This window comes from Globicephala melas, chromosome 2 (genome assembly GCF_963455315.2).
Source record: "Globicephala melas chromosome 2, mGloMel1.2, whole genome shotgun sequence".
Lineage (NCBI taxonomy): Eukaryota > Metazoa > Chordata > Mammalia > Artiodactyla > Delphinidae > Globicephala > Globicephala melas.
Window position 1 is genome coordinate 155072853 of NC_083315.2, and position 23820 is coordinate 155096672.

Below are 23820 nucleotides of genomic sequence, written 5' to 3' on the forward strand. Positions count from 1 at the left end.
GGAAAAACAGTTGCTGGCTTTGAAATGTACAAATCAAGCTATTAGTGTTTCTTTAGCATTCCTTTTAATTTCCAACTCAAGCTTATGGTGACTGCAAGAGATAGGAAAAATCCTCAGAGGAGGCAGTTCCTTGGATTTAATTCCATATAAACGGAGGGCCAAGGAATTTTGACAAAATTGTTGCTCACAAAAAGCTAACTTTGCCTTTGAAGTTCTTGTGTGTTCCATACTTAAAGTCAGACACCTTTATTCATCCAACCATAGTATGCGGCCTTCAATAATATGATATCATGCTTTATTTTTTTTTAGATTAAAAACAGTCTTTCATAAGATCCCTCTCTGTTATAAAATCATCAGCTAACATGTTTTCAAGGCTTTGCCAAGTACACAATCTGAATTACCTTCACTTTTCAGGCCTAACTGGCCTGATGTAATTTTTTTTTTTAATGACCACAGATGTGCTAATAATGCTTTAGATCAGTTTCTATTAAAAAGAATGGACCACATGAAGTTCTTCCCAACACATTAAGTGAAAAGCTATCTAACCATTATCTGTAAGATTTAAATAAAACCTGTTAATTTTCTCCCTTACTTCCTTCCCAGTTAGTCATTTAGATCCAAGGAGATAAAATATCAATATTATGGTACTGGTCAAAACATCAAGGAAAAAATACTGACATAATTTTTCAATACCCCAGATATTACCATAGAGTGATACCACCCCCACTAAAACCTCTGGTGCTCATTAGCACATCAATGGCTCCAAGTCTTAAGGTTAGATACAAACAAATCAAACTGCTTAGTGGTGTCTACTCCAGAATTTCTCCAGCCAGCCTGAACACATCACTCCTTTCTCACGTAATTCCTAGTGCCAAACAAACTTTGGGACATACACACCTGTACTTATGTCTCTTTTTTCCTTCTTAACACCATGACTGGCCTATAGTAATAACTCAGTAAAAGGTTTTTGGAATGAATAAATGATAAAATGCAAGGCTGTACTATCAGAGGTTATGTAGATTGTACTGGTAAATTTTGAAATAAAATATCTCTGTCTTCCGTAGTGACCATTGAGTTCGAGTTCATGGAGAATGCCATTTCTTCTGCACATTCAAATGTGGTAAGTTAGGAAAACGTATCTTGAGTAGAAAAAGAAGCATCTGCATGAAATATGAGAAATCTAAAAAGCGAGTAGATGTTAACAAACACAAAATGTAATGCACATTCCAAAGATATCTCTTTATTGTCCTTGTCTCTGTTCAGAATCTTTCCATTATGACTCAGTGGGATTTAGTTCCTGGATGTTTACTCTTATTTAGCATTTAATAGAAATCTTTCTCCACTGGTAGATCAGCATGTAAAGGGGATAGGTTCTTAAAAACACTTTGATGTCGAGGAAGGCTAAGATGCTGAAAGCAGATAGATAGTACCAAATTATACTAGAACTCTTGGCAAGTAGATGTCATGGACACAGGAGTTTGGTGCTGTGATTTTGGTCAGAGTAAACCAAAGACGGTCCAGGATATGACTGGAGTGGTTACAGTGGGACATTTGGCCCACTGTAAATAAATTGTAAATTTATTTGGCCCACAATTGTAAATAAATTGTGCTACGAATGAATTCTTTAGAGCTCTACAATTCAAATATCATTTGTAAATTCTTTATTGCTATAAAAAATGGATGATTGGAAAAAAATTTTAAGATACTGCACGTAGTAGCAGACTGCTGAGATGATGGATGTAACAATCCTGAGCATTTGTAAAGTGGACTGCCTAATATTATATATGCATATCTCCATGACATGTTATAACACATGATAATTTATGAGGGAGAAAGCATCAAAATAAAATCAATTGTATATAAACACTCCCTGAATTTAAAGTGCTGGCAACTTCTGCCTCAAGGGGTACTCATTTTCCTCCTTTTTAGCCAGTCATTTTTGAAACACCTCAATTATAAATCCAGATTTTGGCCAGAAATATGTGACTGACGACACCTGAAAAAGGAAAATGCAAGGTGAAAAATATTATTCTTTCTCTGCTGGTATAAGTTGCCAATAAGTTAGTTGCATGTCATTCATGAGCTGATATCATTTGGATTGGTTTAACTTATATCATCCACAAAGACCGACTGCACTGTTATTTCAGTCAATGGTTGGCAATGCTGAAGAGCAGAAGCTACAGATACGTCTGCTAGATAATCCGGGCCAAACTGTGGCAAGGATACATGTGCTATTATTTATAAAACACTCATGTAAAGCAACTCATTACATTTTGCTGTTTTTGCTTTCGTATTCGTCCTTTTTGGACTGTGGACTTGTTCCATCCATCAGTAAACTTGTGGCATCTTCCTTGATTGAAGGTGAATCTGGAGCAACTGTTCTTTGGATAAATGCTGCCAAGGTAGGAGAAAAGAGAAAAATAAACCTAGATGAATAGAATCCTGGGCTGACAAAATTGTAAGTAATCGCTGCATTTGATCTAGTTTTCTGTAAACTTTACATGGACTAACAAATCTTCGATGTAGGAATAAAATAGTTTACTATGTTTTTAAAAACACATTCATGGGATTTAATTTTGTTTTAGATTTGAAGAGTGAGGGTGGAAGATGTGTGTTTGTTCAGTATATAATGATATTAAAGCATTAATATGCTAATTAATAGCATTAATTCTGCTAAAGCAGAATTTTAGAGGGCGAAATCTTAAGGGCCTCCTTTTCATAGAATCCTCTTTTTTACACAGAAGGAAACAGACTAGATCTGGAATGTAGGTTTACTGTTTTTCTACTACCTCTTCCCTCTCTTCTGAGCTCCAGATGCCTATATCCAAATGTCTATGTCAAACACTCCCACCTGATTTATAATCTCTGATGTCTGCCCATCGCTTGCTCTCTTCATCTTAGAAAATGACACACTCATCCACCCAGTTTCTCAAACCCTGTTCCTTCCTCCCTTTGGCCGGCCTGCTCGACCCATCCAATTTAAGAGTGAGTTCTGAGGATCCTATCACCCATTTCACCTGATTCCTTCTGCTTCCCACCACCTCCGTTAACCATCAGCCCAGCCCAAGCCACCATTTCCTCTCTTTCTGTTTTCATCTTGCCTCCTTCTCCGCACACCAGAATGATCTTTCTAAAAGGTAAATCCGATTATGTCACTCTACTGCATTAACCCTTCCCTCCCCCCACCCCCCCAGCCTCCCAGCGAAATTAGAATAAAATCCAAACACCTGATGGTGTCTGAAAAGGCTCCACCAGGACCTCAGCTCCCACCACTCTCTCTCCCGATCACTCTCTCCCTCACTCATTCTCACTCTCCCTCCTTCTCTCCCTCCCTCCCTCCCTCTCTCACTCCTTCAGTGTTCCATCTCTCTAGAAGACCATACCCCTTTCTTCTCTGGGGCCTTTGCACTTACTGCTCCCTCTATCAGGAAAACTCTTCCCACCCAATTTTAACTCAGCTGGTTCTTCTTGCCATTCAAGTTTCAGGGCAATTGTAACCTTCTGATCACTAATATATAGTTCTGGTCCTGGTACCTTCTATGATTTCACCTTTATAGCACCAGTCACCATTTTGCTTGTTTATTGCTTACTACCTGTTTCTTCCATGAGATGAGGTGACTTTTTCTGTCTTAGTCACTACTGTATTCCCCCAGAGCCAAACACAGAGCCTCGTGCATAGTCTCTTAGTAAATGTTGTTTGAACGCGTGAATATATTTTAAGGGATTTCAAAACGATAGTCAACTGGGGATTTTCTAGCTGCTTTCTAGAAAGCATTTATAGAGTACATACCTTGTCAAATCGCAATAATCAGAACTCAATTATTTAAAAATATCTGGCACCTAATTGGTCAGTGAAAAGATAATCACCAAAAAAAAATAAAAAAGCACTATCACATACAATGAACCTATAAGATGGAGAGGTAGAAAGACTGTGCTTTCATGAAATAAATAAATCCTATAAAGGACAAGAAACAATATTTTACCTCAGCAGTCCCCCAACATTTTTATTGCTATAAATCTTTGGCACTTTAGTTTACAAGTTTGAGGACAGACTGCACATGAAGCGTCCATTCAGTTGGCCAGGGGGATCCTGAAGTACAACACAGACGTGAAGAGCATTGCTGTTCTCGCTGTGATCAAGTCCCATCTGAGGGACTTAAACCTCCACTACAGGAACGTCAGAAAACAAATTAAGAATACTAACTTTTCTTTTTATAGCGACATATTCTGAAGTAAGGAAGTGAAAAAAAGTACTTGTTAGTAACTTTCATTGATTTGCTTTTCTAAGAAGATCAAGTTAAATTAATACGTAAGATTCACTTCCAGCTCCTGAAGTAGTCTGCAGATAACATTTCCCCCCCCCATGAAAAATCACTGTCCTTTCTTTTTGGGATTATTTATTTATTTAAATAAACATTATTTACCACAATGTTAGAATTATGGAAAAATTGCAATCTGCATTTATTTTAAAAATTGAGTTTATAGATCCCAACTCCACAAATATTTAGCATTTGAATCTCAAAGAACTCGAGATTTCGAGGAGTCATCAGTTTACTCCAGACTTCATTCAAACCCAGTCTGGTCCGGGCCCCAGGAGCGAGGGCCCTGTCCTGAGTTGTGTTCCTTTAGCCTAAAAGGAGCTATACATGGAGACCAGTGGTCAGTCACTACTTATAAAAAGTAAAAATGACAGTTTCAAAAGCTGGCATTATGAGTCTCTCTTACTAAGCCCCCACTGTCTACAGGCTGCAGGTAATGGAATCCAAGCCTCCTCAAAGAGTGTCCTGAATCATGGCCATAGCTTCCAGCCAGCCAGGATAAATTTGGTAGTAATCACGGCTCTAAATAATGGATTTCTGTGTTCCTGTTTCCAATGGTAATATAAACTTACAATTTATATATTTCTTCCCTTCTTCCTGGCAGGAGGAATCTACCTTTTCTTGAATTGACCTGAACTACACAAAGCTGACATAAATTACTACTTAAAACAAACTTTCATTAATGCTGGATCATTTCAGAGACCACAAATTATGCAGTATTTTCCCATTTCCTTTGTTTTTTCCATGGTCAGTGATTCTACGCTTTCGTTTGGTCACAGTTTTGACAGGGCACCTAAGTCAGCAGAATGAGTGCCTTAGCGTCAACAGCACAGACAAAAGGGCCTCATCCAGTACCAATCCCAACCTGAGTAAGAAGGAGCCTGTTCTGTGGGCTCATAAACCCATGTCTGCCTCAGCACCTCAGTTACTCCCCGGGTCTCCACACAGGTCTCAACTGCTCTAAACTCCAACCCCCAGCTTTCATGCTTCATTCAGAGGTTAAGAAAATCCAGTACTCGCTAGTCAGACATAAAAGCTGGGGTTTTCTCAGTAGCGTTTTATTTTTGTAAGATTTCTTTTTAGCCAAAGCGTACATACATACACATATCAAATAGCACCAAAGGGCTACATAGAAAGACAGCAGTCTCTTGCCCCATCCCTCCCAGCCCCACACTCCTTCTCCCCAGACTCAACCGCAATCAACCCTTTATTTAATTTATTTATTTATTTATTTTTTCGGTACGCTGGCCTCTCACTGTTGTGGCCTCTCCCGTTGCGGAGCACAGGCTCCGGACGCGCAGGCTCAGCGGCCATGGCTCACGGTCCCAGCCGCTCCACGGCATGTGGGATCTTCCCAGACCGGGGCACGAACCCGTGTCCCCTGCATCGGCAGGCGGACTCTCAACCACTGATCCACCAGGGAAGCCCACAATCAACCCTTTTAGCTTTATTTTCTGTACTTGCTTCAATTTTTGAAAGAAAAAGCTGATATTGCTATTTTCTGATTTATCATTTTTAGACTTATCCACACCCATCCACTTTCCCTCATCCCATCCTCCCTATATAGTTACATCTGGACTTGTAGTTATGTCAATAGTATTTACATTATTATGACTATGTAAATATGGCTCACACAAACCTAATAGGTCTACTATGACAATGTTTCTTGCTCATTTTTTCCTGGAGTTATTAATTGATATTTATTAAAATTCATTAATAAATTAATTTTTGTTTGTTTTTATTTACTCTTTATAACCATTCTCAATTGTTTCTAATAGCTCAGTTATACCTATAATAATCATATGTCTATTAGTAGTTTTTCTAAGCACTCAAATGAATCAAATAATCTATCAGTTTGTTTATTTCCTAAAGATTCTCCTGAGGGAATCTTTTCTTTCTTCCTTCACTATGATAGAACTAAAGAATATGAGTGTCCAGATGAAAAGCTCCCCCCCCCCCAACCCTGCCCCAGCAAATAGTTAGAAAACTCAATAAACCAAGACCCACAGGGAGGCATATCATCACAAAACTCACTGGGGTTAAAGGGACAATCCTAAAAGTTGCTGGGCCAGGGGTGAGCGTGGGGCAGTGGTGGTGAAAAGGATCACGTCAAAGGAATGGGAGTCAAAACAAAAAGACATAAGGTTTTTCAACAGCAACACTGGATTTTGGAAGATGACTGTGCAATGACTTCAGAAGAAAAGTCCTTTTTAACCTAGAATTTTATAGCCAGCCAAAGTCTCAGTCAAGTGTGAGTGGAAGAAACCCATTCTCAGAGATACAAAAACTGAAAATATTTACCTCCCTTTCTTGGATGTGCTCCCACAAAAGATGTGCAACAGCTGTTTGTTGGGTGAGCCCTCATCATCCGCCCCGCTTCTGGCCTTTGTTCTGTTTTCTTTGTTCTCTCATCCCAGGACTCTCACTAATCAGGTACTGTCCTCCTTGTATTGATTTTCTGAATATCTTATCTTTTCTCTCCTATTGTCCCATTCTTTCTTTTTCCTTATCTTCTACTTTGTAGGTTTCTCAACTTTGTTTTCCACCTTTCTAGTTCATATTTTAAATTTCTGAGACCTCTTATCCTGTGTTCCTTTTTTATAGCATCTTGCTCATATTTTTACTAAATGTACTATTTTCTCGTTTCTCTGAGGGCATTAATGATATTTTTAAGATATCTTCCATTCCCTGTATTATCGAATTACTGTAGGCTCCATTTTTCTCTTTGTTGATCTTGACAGATCTCCTTTTTAATTTTGAAGTTTCAAGAAAAATTACAGGACAGTTTCTATAACTAAGCTGAAATTGTTTGTGCTACAAAAATGGAGAAGTATTCAGGATGATTCTAATTCGCTTCCAAAAATACTACATCGTGAAAAAGATATAAAAAAGTCAAGGTTCATCAGAAAAGCAAATAAGAATAAACATTATTTCTAGAAATAAGTTTATTAAATCACTTAAAATGATTAACAGTAGTACCTATGATTAAACTTTTTAAAGTAACCTTAAAAACATGGAGGTAGGTATGGGAGGAAAATCATAAAACAAACTTGTCAAAAAGAACAGTAAAACTATGTGTAAATAAATAAATAATTTATCAATAAATTAATAAAGAGGTTTACTTTCTAAGCTAAATTTTCAGTCAGATTGTACAATATAGACTATAATAAGTATTTTCTTATCCAAATTATGTTCTCAATGATATTTTTTCCTATTCTTATTTAACTTTATTTTTTTTGAGCCAGTGTATTTATGTAGAAACCTATGGCAGCTTATAAGTACTATATCTTAGAGAAATGACCAGGGCTAGTCATGAAATGTTACTGAATGAAAAGCTGAATACAGTTTCTTTTATTGCCTGTCACAGTATTAAATAAAATTCTAAAAAATTTCATGTTTTCCCCTTAATGTCTTCTAACCACTTTCTTCTAGGTACCTTTCTAGGGAGCCTTATGAAAGTCATAATGGCAAAATTAAATACCAGTAGAACAATGACCTCTGTGCTCATATCATGGTGCTGTTTATTTCCAGGCTCTTAAATGTCTTAATGGATGGGATATGATGTTTGATGGTGCTCTGTCCCCACCCTCCTCCTCTTCCATGCTTACATACATCAAACAGACCTGAGGAAATTTTTCCATTGCTTAATATGAAAAATAAAAATTTTGTCCTATGTGTATATCACATTCTGAGGTACAGTAACCAAACCTGAGATATGACCCAATTTGAAGGGTGACTGCCAGATTAGAATAGCAGAGGGTTTATGAAAATATATAGAATCACTTGGTAAAATGGTTAGGACAGGAAAGGGAAAATGCTTAGCTTTTGCAATAAAATAATTATGATATAATGGAAGCCAAACCATTTATCAGAAAACAGTAAATATTTATTTGATGACTATGAATATAAATCAGCAAAAATGAGAGTTATCATTTTTGGATTTGACCTACTTCCTTGTGGCTAATTTTGATATTTTATTTTATAGCAGCCTAGTTTTTTTAAATGACAGCATTGTCAAATTGAATGTACAAACTCTTATGTCCATGGAAAACTGAAGAGCTAAATGGTTATCTAACTAAGAATCTATTAACATTTGAGTCCCAAATGGATTGGATAAAAGTGGACTTGAAATAAAAAACTTATACACTCATTCATCTAATATTAATTGAGCCTTTACTATGTGCCAAGTTCTATATAGGATGCTGAGGAAACAGTGGTGCATAAAACAGACATCACTCCCAACATCATGGAGTTCACTCTTCGGTGAAGAGAAGAGTCAGTAAACAAAATGTCACTCAAATAGCAAATAATTCCATAATTAGTATGAGAAAGGTTTTAAAGGAAAATTGTAATGCTTTGTGGGCACACATTACAGAAACCATACTTAAAACTGAGTCCTGAAGGCTTCTTTAAGGACATTACATACAAGGTGAAGCATAAGTGGTTGGAGATGGTATCCTGGGTCAACAGACTCACACTTTGTCAATGTGTGTGACATTTTATCAATATTTACACTGTATTATTCACAGAATGAAATCGGACGATAATAGTTTTCATATCCTTATTCTTTGCACAAAATTAGATATTTTTGAACAGTTCTATGCAGAGATTTTCTACTTTTTGATGACTTGAATTTTATTACAATACCATCTAACTTCCTTACCCACTCATCCATAGTTACTAGCAATCTCCAGGCCAAAAAAAAGTTGCTTAATTAAGATTTTTACCTTGGGTAATTCATTTTCAGTTTTTATGAGAAGTGTAAGGTCTAAAAAGAAGCGATTCCATATATTTTTAGTAAGTTAGGTAATATTATAAATGTACTTGGGTATTATTTGTATGATTCATAATGAACATTTTTTCAAACTTACAACATGAATATTACTATCATGTACTGGCCTTATGCTTTAATCTTTCCATGAGATGCATTTTCTTAAATCCAATTTAAAAGCTGGTACAGGACATCATTACTTACAGTGCAAGTGTGAAAATTGAGGACTAGACAGGAAGCAACTGTGATCCTGCCAAGAGGATGACTGATCTAACCCATGAGCATGGGAACCTTCAGCAAAGTTTCTGTCATCCTAAAAAAGAGAGCACAGCATTTTAGTTCAAATCATTGAAAAATGTAAGGCTTGGGATTCACTTAAATGTACTGAAAATAAAATTGAACCTCAAGATGCCAGCTATGTTACACCACAGTTTAATATAATTATAATCCTTGTAAAAAATAAAATGTGTGGATGTTAAAGAAAATATGAAAAAATGAGAGAGAAGGAAATCATCTGTAGCCATAACAGCATAACATATTTCTTTCCAGTCTTTTTTTTCCTGTGGATAAGATTTGTAAATATTGTTGTAAAACTCTGTTATTTATTTACATTTAATAATATAAACATTTTAAAAGTCATTAACCTTTAGCTTTATGTTACTCATATACTGTCTAGTGAATATATCATGCTTTACTCAGGTATTAGTCTTCTGGGCATTTAGGTGGTTTCCAATGTTTTACTCCTATAAATAACACTATGAGAAATACCTTTAAATATATAACCTTTCCCATATTTAGGTCTATTCCTTATGACAAATTCTTGGGTGGAAATACGGGGTCAGTAAAAACAATTTGATGTTTTTAAATACATTTACCTAGACTGCTTTCCATAATGATTATACAAATACTCATTCAACAAATATTTAATACATAAACCAAAATGAATACAGAAAAGGTCCCTCTCCTCATGGACTGTATGAATGTGTCCTTTTCCCCAAATCTTAGCTGAAAAACGGAATTAGGGAATTATATCTTTGAAAAATTTTACTAATTAAATAGGTTAAAAAACAGGTGCTTTAAGATACATTTACGTGATAAAAAATTGCAATTTTTTTCTCTTAAATGTTTTCTAATTATTTACTTCACTTCATTTTTTCTTTCTTGCACTCATTCATTCATTCAACAATCGTTTATTTGGCACCTACTATATGCTGGTCAAAGGGCAAATAAAACACTGGTGTATATGATCATGAAATCTTCAGGATTGCAGGAGAGAAAGGCATTAAACAAACTATACAAAACACAATATAGTTTAAAACTATGATAAGAGCTATAAGAAGAAGAATGGGAAATAATAGGCAGAACTACATTTAGATTTGGGGTCCAGAGAAGTTTCCTCTGGTAGGTGATATTTAAGGCAATAATTTGAATGCTGAGTATGAATCAATGGGTTAGCCAGATGAAAACTCATAGGTGGAGGACGGAAAAGTGGGAGGTAAGGGGGAGCAGAAGGGTGGTCAGGGAGTGGTGCTCTAGGCTCGTGTGAAGGTGCTAAGAAGGTAAGAAAGAGTTTGGTGTGTTTGAAGAACTGAAGGAAAGCCCATGGCTTAGGCACACTGAGCCTGGGGAAGTGGTTACAATGAGATCCAGAGGTGGGATTTGGATGTGGGTTTCTTCTTACTTAAGTACAATCGGAAGGCAATCAAGGGTTTTGAGGAGAGGAATGACATGCTTTGATTTGTATTTCTCAAAGATTACTATGGCCTCTTTGTGGAAAACAGACTGAAACAGCACAAATGTAGAAGTGGGAATACAAGTTAAAAGACTGTGATTGAGGATGACTGCGGGGTCAAGGGAGAGGAAGGGATCAAGAATGGTGGCAAAGATTCTAGATGAAACAACTGCTGGTTAGGTGGCCTAAACAGATTCTTCAAAACAGTAAGGCCTCATGTACCATGACTATCTGATGAATTAGTTGTCGTTCTCTGCACTAAGTACCAAGTTTATATTTTATTTCTTTGTCACATATATATGTATGCAAACGCAAAAGAAAGGCCAAAAAAGAACAAGTCTGTGTGCGTGTGTGTGTGTATATGTGCACACACACATGCAGACTCACACACACGTCTGTAAAAGACACATTTATTCTGAGCTAAAAGCATGGACATAATCCTAAAATGACTTAAGATCATCAGTTTTCATGTACCAAAAGGGAGTTTAGGTTCATTTAGGATGAAGGTCCTGTGGTTTTTAACCAAGTGATTTATAGTTTTCACTAATTATGAGAATTTCATAAGAAACTGGAAGTCATTCATTGTAGGATTCCTGGAAAGGAAAGGATATGCAGTTGACGCTTGAACAACGCAGGGGTTAGGAGCACCGACCCTCTGTGCAGTCAAAAATCCACGTATAGCTTATAGTTGGCCCTCTGTATCCATGGTTCTGCAACTGTGGAGCCAACCAACTGTGGATTGTGCAGTACTGTAGTATTTACTATTGGAAAAAAAATCTGCATGTAAGTGGACATATGCAGTTCAAACCTGTGTTGTTCAAAGTTCGACTGTATTAAACTTCCTCATTTTCTATATATGAAAAAAAGAAATGTGAGTGGTTGAATAAGTCAACAATTTTAAGGGAAAGGGATAACAGTCCTAAATTGTATGTACATATTAACACAGTGCCAAAAATATATGAAGCAGAACTGATAGAACTATAAGGAAAAAATAGACAAAACCATAATTATAGTTGGATATTTCAACGTTCCTCTCTCAGTAACTGATAAAACAGTAGGCAGAAAACCAGTAAACATAAAGAAGACTTGAACAACACTACTGGCCAGCTAGACCTAATTGACATTTATAGAATACCCCAAAACAGCTGATTACAAGTATTTTTCAAGCACACATCCAATATTCTCCAAAACAGACTACATGCTGGGTGATAAAACAAATCTCAATAAGTTTAAGATGACTGAAATTATACAAAGGATGCCATCTAACCGCATGGGGTGAAAGAAGAAATCAACAACAGAAGGATATCTGAAAAATTCCCCCAAATTTAGAAATTAAAGAACATATTTCTAAATAGCTCATAGGTGGGTCAAGGTAGAGATCAAAAGAAAAATGAGAAAATATTTTAACTATATGAAAAGAAAAGCATAATTTATCAAAATTTGTGAGAATCAGTTAAAACAGTTTGGAGGGAAATGTATAACATTAAACGTGTATATTACAAAAGAAGAAACGTCTCAAATTGATAATCCAAGTTTCCACCTTAAGAAACTAGAAAACAAAGAGCAAATTAAACCTACATTAAGTAAAAGGAAGGAAATAATAAAGAGCAAAGATCAATTAAATAGAAAGCAGAAAAGCAGTGAAAAAATGAAACCCATACTGTTATTCTTTTTAAGATCAATAAAATTTAAAAACCTCTACTGAGATTAATTAAGAAAAAAGAGGGAAGATATAAATTGCCAATATTAAGAATGAAAGAGGAATATTACTAGAACATCTATAGACATTAAGAAGGTAATTAGGAAATATTTTGAACAACTCTGCCAATGTATTAGACAACTAAGATAAAATGGGTACAAATAAACAGCCTTAAAATGTGTCATCCATGGGCTTCCCTGGTGGCTCAGTGGTTGAGAGTCCGCCTGCCGATGCAGGGGACACATGTTCGTGTCCCAGTCTGGGAGGATCCCGCATGCCGCGGAGCGGCTGGGCCCGTGAGCCATGGCCGCTGCGCCTGCACGTCCGGAGCCTGTGCTCCGCAACAGGAGAGGCCACGACAGTGAGAGGCCGGCGTACCGCAAAAAAAAAAAAAAAAAAAAAAAAAAAATGTGTCATCCAGTATACTTCTAGGCATCTATATTAGGTTAATAAATTAAAAATACAGACAAAGATTTTTATACCAAGATGTTCATCAAGTGACTACTTATAATAGAAAAAAGCTGAAATTAACCTTAAATTTCCAACAATAGGAGATCAGGAAAGTAAAGTATGGTAGAACCATAATGATAATAATGATGATGATAGAGAAAATTCCCACATATATACAATGTTACATGAAAAAAGGAGGAAATAAAATTATCAACAAATGGTGATTTCAATATAAAAAGATATTTATAAGTAAGAGCTGGGAAACATACACCCTTAAATTACACAAATAGGTTTTTAAAAATATTTGTTGGATTATTTATTTTCTTGTTAATTTTTTTTGTATTTCCTAAATATGCCATATTTTTAACTGTCATATGCCAAGAAGCTGGTTGTATAATTAAAAATGTAACTGGTTCTTTTTCTGGTAACAGAAAAGATATAATCTATGGTTTGATGCCAGTTGATTTTGTTTTAGAAATTTAAAACCATACCTTGGGAAGAGCAAATAGGATTTGACTATCCTGCGTACTTCATCCTTCCTCTGGGAGGCACATTTTGAGGCTGTCATTGCGCCATCTGCTTCATTCAGCAAGACGCCCAGACTTACACCTCCACTCCTGTCCTTTCTCAGCCCAGGTGTCAATGGGCAAAATGTGAGTGTTTGCTTTTCCTTATTTTTTCCTTTCTCTTACTGGCCCATAATCAACTAAGCATCTCTTAGCGGGAAACCATAGATTACGCTTTTCTCTTTCACATTTTATATAGGAACCACGATTAAGTGGAGATTTCTAGCATTGATTGAAAGCATAATTCTCCTTTCTATCTGTGTATCTTCCAGCTCCACCCAGGCCTTTAGTATGGCACATCTGAACTATAATAGCCAGATCCACAGCTCTGCCTCTAGTTGGCCCATGTCAACTCATTCTAAAGTAGCTATTGGAATACACCTGGGACTCAATGAACAGTTGACCCTTAAACAACACAGGTTTGAACTGTGTGTGTCTAGTTAAACACAGATTTTTTTTCAATAGTAAATACTATAGTTCTACATGATCTGCTATTGGTTGAACCCAAGGATGTGGAAATGTGGATGCGGAACTGTGGATGTGAAGGGCTGACTACAAGTCTGATTTTCCACTGCATGGAGGGTCGGTGCCCCTAACTACCGAGCTGTTCAACGGTCAGCTGTATGTCTTTAAGTTCCCAAATTTTCTAAGTCTTCAAAAGACTGTCAGAATCCCCAATGCTACCTTGAAAGATAACTAATGAAATGAACCCTGAAAGAACATACTAAAAGAAAAATATTTCACGATCCCTTTGAACAATCAACATATCAGAATATGAAAACAATATCTTCATATTCTCCAATTATACATTGATTAACTTGTGGAATTTCTATCTAAGTAAAGTTTACAGGGTGACCATAAGATGACTGTTTCTTTCTAATTCCTACCTGTTTTTCAGTTAAATACTTAAATATTAAAAAGGAAGTACTGGTTAAAAAGGAAGATTCTTTGCAATTTTAATAATCCTAGCTTTTGCTTTTTGCCAACTCTTATATCCTTAGCACAGGGACCTATTTTTATTTCTGTCTTAAGTCTCAACAAGCTATTTAACCAGAATTCCCTGCAAAAATTCCACTGGGTGAAGGAACTTGCATTTTCTAATATTTTCCCTGGGTTTCTTCCACTTCTCTTTCATAACCCACATTGTAATTGGTTTCTTAAAAGTTGTTCCAACCCAACTAAATCTTTTTGCTAAACTGATCTCTAATGATTAATATTTAATGATGCCCACCAAGTATTTTTCTCTCAGAAATACTCTAAGTTCAAAGTTTATAAGACAAACGATGCATTTAATTTTTTGTAGATTTTAATTTATCCAACTCTTCCCCCAGAGAAAAGGAAAAAGCACTTATGTGTTTCTGAATCTGTGGCAGAAATGTTTTCCTGAATTTGTCTCTAGCTTAACAATGCACTGTTCCCCACTCTTAATTCCCAATTCTCCATCAGTGCTCGAAAAAGCTTAACCACTTCCTCAGTAAACTTTATTCCTATTTGAAACTTCAATCTGGACAGACAGTTTACTTAAAGTCTGCCCTCCGTAACTCAATCTGCACGGCTGCTATTATATAGCATTTTACCTCCATGAGGGTGGGGCTTTGATCACCTCTTTCTACCTACCCATCCCAATATTCCACAATTTAGCACAGTGCCATTTGCATTAAGAAAGTCAATAATGATCATATATAATTATTCTTGACCAAAGTACCGAAATGAAAGTTTGCTATGTGGAAGTTGGGAAGAAGGAGACTGTCACTCTCACATTCTCTGTTTCTTCATATAAGGAAATGAGGGCACTGGACCAGATCATCTCCTAAGATTTCTCAGCACTAACGTTTTCTAATTCTAATCTACCCGAGCAGAACCACTGAACAACCAGTACATCTAACTATGCAAACTATCTTTTCCAAATTTATACCATAATGCTATAAACATGAAGCCACGCTCATGAACAGACTCATGAAAATACCGTGTTAGATCAGGCAATTTGATAAATTTACCTTTATGCAATTGATTATTTTATGGTATAAAATTTAATATTACTAATGACTCACTAATGAAAAAGATCATACTCAGTTTTTGTTTTGTTTTGTTTTTTTACTCATTTTGGACTTGGCTCTACATGACTTTAATCCATTTTCAGAAACTGAATATATTCGTAGTGGGTAGAAATTTGCCATAAACAAGGATACGCAAAAAGATGTCACTGACTTAAGAAACAAAAGCAGAGATGCAGAGATATTTTATAATGATGGTGCCTCACTGGAATCAGTGCTTCCTCTCTTGAAGTGACTATTTCAAAGGAAACAGTGATTGTTTGGATGAATACGTTATAACATGTTTATTTAAAAACTAATAAGACATTTAATTGGTATTCCTTATGTATCTAGTATTCATATCTAGAATTTTGAATTTGACATGATTAACAATGGTATCTTTATAGTTAAACTCCTTCATAATCTTTCCTTTCTTAATGTTCTTGTTGAGTAAATTATTGAGAAAGGTGAAGAAAGCATGTGGCTTGTTAGGGGAACTGGGTTTGGTAGAGTTATGTGCTCATCTAAGTACCCATGTTGATTCCTAAATAAGCACTTTTGATCCATTGCTATTTTCAGGTTTTATACCAAAGAAAAATACCAACTCATTTGGCAACCTTTTGTTTAACTTTTAAAGAGCAAGATGTAATCAACTAGTTAAATATTATGGCTGGATCACTTCAAAAGCATAAAAATTGCTTCAGAGTTCAGCATGATTTGATTGTCTACGAGGTTTCAGATGTGTCATCTAAGCATTACTGGAAAAATAGCAATTAAACTTTTGTTAGAATTCCATAAAAGGCTAAAGTTAGAAAAAAGAAAGTTTAATCACCAATTTAGCATGAATTGTGTATTCTGGAGCCGAAGATAAGGCAGACAGTGTCTACCCTCAAAAATCATACAATCCAGTAGAATAGCATTTCCCAGATTTCAGTATTTACCTATAGTTATCTTACTATTTCTTTTATGTTAACTTAAAGATTAGTGTTGGACCCTAAATCTGTATATAGGAGAGGCTTAAAGGATGGCAAAATTGCTTGGGGTTGGGGGAAGCATGGAGTTATATTTACGTAGGAGATTACATGGGATTTCTTAACAAATCATGGAGAGAGGTGGTTATAAATGAGATAACTGGGGTATTGTGGGGTTAAAGCTCCCTCAAATTCCCCCATGATTGCTACTACTGTTCCCAAGCAATATTTGTAAAATTATCTGAATAATACACTGGTGATATATTTTAGTAGTCATTAAATAAAAATCACCTACAGTCTTGAATTGCATGAGGAGTTATGCATGGCGTGCTTCAGAAGCTACAATTGTAGAAGATTTAAGATATATACAGAAATAGCTGACCTTAGAAAGAAAGTGCTAACAGCCAGTAATTGCTATGAGCAAAGCATAAAGAAACCACGGAGAGATTCAAGGAGGGAGAAATAGCTTCCAGGAGCAAAGCACATTCTTAGAGCATACACATGCTTACATTGAACAAATATGACAAAGGGCTTCGGCAAACTCTGGCTTCAAAACCTGTGCTGAAAGCCATTATCAACACTTCCTCACCTACCTCATCTTATCCTGTAAAAATCTGCTTCTTTAAAAAGAAATTGCATATGAACTCTTCTACTGGAAATTGAAAATCATGATTTTTTTTTCAGGAGGAGGAAGGATGGGAACAAAATATGCCTTTTGTGATTTTACTAAAAAATCCACTGCTAATTAAAACCATATATTTAGCATGGGTAGAGAGCAAAAAGGGCAGGTAGCAAATGGGAATATCTTGGACCAAACCATGCTCTTTCGTGAATTCAGATTAGCAATGCTGTGTTATTGGCTGACTTTTGAACATTCTGTTCTATTTGAAACAGCTGGGACAGCAAGGAAGTCTGTATGTCCTACAGAAACCCAGTTAGCCCTCATGAACGAGAAGCTGTGAAATGTTTCTGTTGTCTACACAGAGACAATCTGGGTCAGATTCAGCTTTGAATTGAATTCTAAATTTAAACTTTTAGATCAGGCTTTGACCAGTTAACTTGGTAAGCTTAGTACAATATTACATTATGCTCTCAGCAGTTGTGGACATTGGTCCTGCTAAAACTCTCAATAGGTTTCTAGAAATCTGATCATTTGGTCCTGGTGATTGCCATGGGAGTAAACAGCAGGAGTTGGTTCTCTTTCTGGATTGAAAGAGAACCTGACTTGTACACTTTCTGCTACACTTCCCCTCCACCAGCAGTGTGGCCATATTGGATGTTTCACTGCCTTCTGACATCAGCAACGACATGAGAGCAGCCAGCTGCCAATATAGTTCTGCTAGTCTAACAGTTATTTGTCTGCTAACAGTAATACAGTCAGGGGTCTACAACTGTAATGCTAATAGTGATCCTTTTCCCTGTACCTTGTCATCACAAGCCTCTTTTCAAGACTTGAGAGCATCTTTCTTCTCTGAACTCCCACTGCAGTTTTTTTGGGTCACCCTTACAGCATGTACCCCTTTCTCCTTTGTACTACAGTTGTCTGTGTGAAGACTCTGAGTTCCTAAGGACTGACAATGGCTCTTCTTACTATGCCATCATCCTCTCCGGCTTCCAGCACAACGCTTTATACACAATGTAAACTCAGTAAAGGTTTGCTGAATGTTGTATTTAACAACAACGAGAACAAACTTGAACATCTCACAATTAGAACAGAAGCTCTAAAAGGCAGGGATCTTTGTTTTGTTCACGGACGTGAGTCCCAGGGGCCTAGAAAGTTCCTGGCACATAGCTGAAACTCAATAAATTTGTTGAATGAATGGATAGTATTATGACTTTATAAAGAGCTTGGGTAGTATGTTTTGGTTAAATAAAGAAAAGAGAATATTTTACATAATGTGTAAAGGAAGTAAGAGTAGATTGGTAATTTCTCCTTCCTCTAGACCAGGAATTGGCAAATTTTTCCCGTAGAGGGCTTGATAATAAATATATTAGGTTTTGTGGGCCATACAGTTTCTGTTGCAACTACTCAACTCTGCCACTGAGTATGAAAGCAGTCACAGACAACACGTGAATAAATAAATGTGGCTGTATTCCAATAAAACTTTACTTACAAAAGCAGTCAGCAAGCAAGATTTGGCCCATGGGTGGTAGTTAGCCAAACTGTGCTCTCAAACAACTGTGCAAGAATTACCTATAAGGATTAAGATGACTGGATTACTATTCCCTACTTGAAGACCATGCCTTCTGCATGTTTGTACATCCTGCCACTCCCACCTCCAACAGGTAGTGCAGTGCTTTTGCAATATAGTATCTGTATAGTCTATGTCTGTTGCATTAAACTGAATCCTACACTAACTGATTTCCTGGAACCAGAGTTTATAGTAGAACCAATGAACTCAAGAGCCTTTTCTTTGAACTCTGTCCTAGCAAAATATGACAGAAGTCAAGAGCTGCTGAAATAACATGAAACTGATGTAGTAAATGGGACGCCTTATCCCTTGATAGAAAGAGTCTCAATGCCTCTTATTATTTTCTTCAAGATGTCCATAGTTAATCAGAGGTAGCTTTTCTGATTATCCATGCCTCCCCTCTCATTCTTGATAAATAACTTATTTTCATAAAAAGCATATAAGCAAATGATCATTGGTATCTACAATTCACAAAAATGCGTTCTCACATTTTTCTCAACAATGACTACAAAAGATGTGATATTCTCATGAGTTTTGCATTAGATCACTACATTATTTCAGGCCAGACTTCTGCTACACATGACAGTAACCTACATATTCATCAGTAAAATGGATTAACATTTAAAAATGTTTAGTATTAATGTGGGACAACGTCATCACAAAATGTGCTTTGTGGCTCTTCCTTATATTTGTACTGTCTATTTGCAAAATTTTCAACCTTATTTCTCATTTTGATAAGTGTTGGCCTCACAAACCAGGCTTGATTTCCTCTTCAGCTGCAAATGTAATTTTAAAGAGAACTCCAATGAGATTACCGGCTGAACGTGTTAAACATTCATAGCTTTGCCATATGCTGTTATGGAAATTGCATTGATTTATAGCAATTTGGGTGCCACTAGACAGCACTGACTTACCTAATACCGGATCTAACTGTATTGGGAAATAATGTTTTTAATGCTTCATTTGCATCCAGACCTCTATTGAATTAAGAGGCATATAATGTGTTTATGTACTTTTGGAGACAACTGACTTTTATTTATTAAAGATGTAGTCCCTACATTTGGTGACTTCTAAAAAAATTAAGGAATTAAGGAAATTTATACTATAATAGCCTGCTGCTCAAGGATATAGATTCTTGAAGCCAGGCAGATTTAGGTTTGAACCCTGATTCAACCACTTAACTGCCCTATAACTTCGTTTTCTTCAATGGTAAAAATGGAAAAATAATGGTGCCAACTGACAGGGTTGCTGTGAGGATTAAATGAGGTAATGCACATAAAGCATGAGACACATACAAAAAGAGCAATTTTATGTAGTTTGTTCTAATATATGCTCAATAATGAGTCGTTATTATTATTAGCTCTTGTTACCTAAGCCTTTCACTTCTGTTTAAAGTTAGTGGCACTCCTCTCAGCGGCGGAGAAATGCTTGAGTATATGGGACCTGATGAGAACGTTGGAAGACAATTTAAAATTCACCATATGAGACAACAAGGTCACTACTATAGTAAATAATACCAATATAAAAAGCAAAGGTAAAAAAGCACAAAGCCCCAGGACGCCCTCTTTACAATAAGGGTATAAATAACATGGCATAACTGTGTTAAATTTTTGTTTGAGATGGAGAAGTGAAGTGCTCATTTTAAGCATGCTAGGGAGGACTTATGTAAATGAATACTGTCTTTATATCCACTGAGCATTCTATCCAATTACATTCAGAGGAGGCAAGAAGCATCTTAAAAATAATTATATTTGGCTGAAATAAGTGAATATATACAGTGTAATGAATATTCATATATATTGAAGTTTGTAAGAATATAAAAAAGCCAAAAGAACCTTTAGTGTTTTTTTATTTTCTAAATCGACTTGGAGTGTACATTAGAATATAGATGGATTCTCTCTAGGTCAGTGTTCTCGATGGGGGGCAATTTTGCCCTCTAGGGCAGGGATCCCCAACCCCTGGGCTGTGGACTGGTACCCGTCCATGGCCTGTTGGGAACCGGGCCGCACAGCAGGAGGTGAGCAGCTAGCAAGCAAGTGAAGCTTCATCTGCCGCTCCCCATTGCTCCCCATCGCTCGCATTACTGCCTGAACAATCCCTCACTCCCCCCCCACCCCCTGCCCTGTCTGTGGAAAAATTGTCTTCCACGAAACTGGTCCCTGGTGCCAAAAAGTTTGGGGACTGCTGCTCTAGGGGATGTTTGGCAATATCTGGAGACACATCTAGATGCCACAACTTGGGATGGGGAATGCTACCGGTATTTAGTAAGTAGATTCTTAGGGATGCTGCTAAACATCCTACAATGCACAGGACAGCCTCTACAACAGAGAATTACCCGGCACAAATGTCACTAATGCCAGGGCTAAGAAGCCCTGCTCTAGGCTAATAACTGTTCAGGGTCAAATGAGTTTAAAGTCACCCTGGGTCTTGGACAGACTCTAGGGAATGGTAGGCTTTTTGTCAATATGGTCAGATCTTCCCACTCTCCTATGTTGATTCCACACTAGTGAACCATAGGCTGAAGTAGTAATATGGAGTTCTTATTCTTATGAAAGGAATGACTATAAATGCCAACGCTATGAAATACTATATGTTACTTCACCTACTGGGGACCTCAGCACCGAGAGTAGTTGAACTTACATATTGAGAGGGGCCACCATCCACACTAAGCCTCTGACCAATCAAGAGACCAGAGGTTTCCTGGCTCAGGATTTCTTAAGCAGCATCAATTCCCATAGACAAACAACATATTAAGCAACAATGGCATAAACTTAAAGGTGAGTTCTCAGGGAAAAAGTTATAAACACAGTCTTTGGATTTTTATTTTCTACTTCTACAGAATTGAAAATCTATCTCCTACATCAAGAAATTTCTTTTATAATTAGTACCCTTACACAAAACCTGCGGCAGCTACTTAGAAAGCTGTAGCCATAAACATGAATAATGCCCAAAGACTGAAAGTGTATATAAAGGGCATTACTTTGAAGCTTGGGATTCTGTACTTGGTGTCATCCAGGCGCTGCTGAAGAGACTCTCTGTGAACTCCGTACTTAGAATATCTCCCGTCAATTCTGTCAGATAAACTGCGCGAACCCTGCAAAAACAACAAAGGGTCTAAACTGGTAGATGAAAGAAAAACCAGTGCTTGAAATTAAAATAAGAAAGTTTTGATATGTAGATGATTAATCATTATAGCCGTTTAGAGAGATATATAGAGGAATCATAGGTTCCCAAGGATAAAGAAGGAAACGATCACTTTGGATGCTATCATAAAAATAAAAACAGGGTCCCACATGGGTTATTTGCATTTCTTTTCACTGCTAGTCCCCATGCCAATCTGAAACGACTTCCTTCCTTTAGTTGAAGGAAGGGAAAAAGGTTTAATTAACAGTGAGTTGTCCAAAGATGGAACTTAATGATACCATGCCACTTTTGGATGTTATATATGATCCCTTGGAATAGTACCTGGCATCAAAATATACTCTTTGTTCAACATTCTGACTTTTAACTATTACATCACGTAGATTTTTAAACCTAAGGATAGCTCATCGGCCCTCAAAAGCATAAAAAAAGTCAGGTAATAAATTAAGACAGAAAAAATTTCCAGGGCCTGCCTTCCTTCCTTTCTATTTTTCCTTCATTCCGGGGAGAGAGGATAGAACACAGCAAATAAGTCACCACAGCCAGTTTTTTAGACATTTCTATTATGAATTAGGAAGAAATTAGAGTAGAATTAGGGCAACTGATTTTCATATGTAAGAAAAATCATCTATGGGATTTAGTTCCCCAAATAGCCCCAAAGAACTTTTTGAATGTTCAAACTGGAAGGGGTATTAGAATTCCAAAGTTCTCATTTTTATTAAAAAAAAAAAAAAAAAGTTACAGCCCAGGTAAGTTAAGAATGACCTGTCCAAGGGTAGGCAATTTGCGGCAAACTGGGCTTGGGACCCAATTCTATTCCCTCTCCTCCATATCAAATATGTAATGTTTAAATGTAGGATTGTCAAGTTGAATCACTTCTTTCAAAATAAGGGGGAAAAAAATGAGAGAGAGAGACTATGACACCTTTAAATAAGAATAAAGTCAAAACCATCTAAATAAGTTGAGGTTTAGATTCATACTTAAGAGTCATAGACTACAGTATTGCCAAAAAAGTATGTGAAATGCATTTTCACATATATGCTAGTGATGCCGGTGTGAGGAGGAAGGACAGAGATAATATTGTTCAAGTCTCTCATATTTTATGGATGAGGAAATATTCCCTGAGATATTAAGTGATTTTGTCTGGTGCATGAGCATAGACCAGAACTTAGGTCTTTGAACTCTTGTTAACAGCGTACTGAATTTTAGAAAGTTTTGGGTTTTGAAAAATATAATCTATGTCTAATAACCTAAAGGCTTCATGTATTTTTATTTAAGGCTATGTTTAGTTGTTTTCATTAAATTGATTACATGACCTCTTTTTAATCATACAGATGGCTTTAGAGTACATATAGAATGGGTTTCAAGCTACAGGCAGTAGGGCAAAGCAGATGGGCTTTGCTGTAAACACAGAGAAGTAGATCGTAGATTTCTCTAATTTACATACCCCAAACCTCAGTTTCCTGAGCTGTAAAATGGGGGAAAATAATGCCAATCTATAGGGTGTCTCTGAGGATTTGAAGAAATGTAATGTAAAGTACTTAGCTACTGCCTGCCACATAGCAGTGTATAATACTTGCTAACGAACTCCTTTCCCTTTTAAAGGTAAAGGTTTCAATTTTAATGACTAATACTGGAAAGTACAATTCTGAAATTTGAAAAACACTGTCCCTAAAAATTTCACTATATAGGCACCTTCCTATGTGAGTGTGTGCACATATAAGCTAGATTTGTAGATAATCACTAGCCTATAAGATGAAAAAAAATAATAAATTTTTTGGCAATAGTAGAGAACACAACTTTTAAATTACCCTTATGAACATTCTGTTTAATGTAGACCACTGGGGGAAAAATGAGCTGTCACTGGAGGTTAAACTTTATTTTTTTTATGCTGGTATAAGACAGGCATTAGTTTTTCAATGGCAAATGCCACTTGTTTCTAATAC

At 36.5% G+C, this 23820-nt stretch overlaps 1 protein-coding gene across 1 annotated transcript in view; it reads right to left on the reverse strand.

Annotated features, from left to right (window-relative positions):
- Positions 1-525: 525 nt before the first annotated feature.
- CEP128 (centrosomal protein 128) overlaps positions 526-23820 on the reverse strand; it is a 437527-nt gene continuing 414232 nt past the window's right edge. The window contains exons 22-24 of the mRNA XM_060293645.1: positions 21714-21827; positions 9295-9403; positions 526-2394 (exon numbers count right to left, since the gene is read on the reverse strand). Coding sequence (XP_060149628.1) covers positions 2267-2394; positions 9295-9403; positions 21714-21827 — 351 coding nt within the window. The 3' untranslated portion in view covers positions 526-2266. The remainder of the gene's footprint in view (positions 2395-9294; positions 9404-21713; positions 21828-23820) is intronic.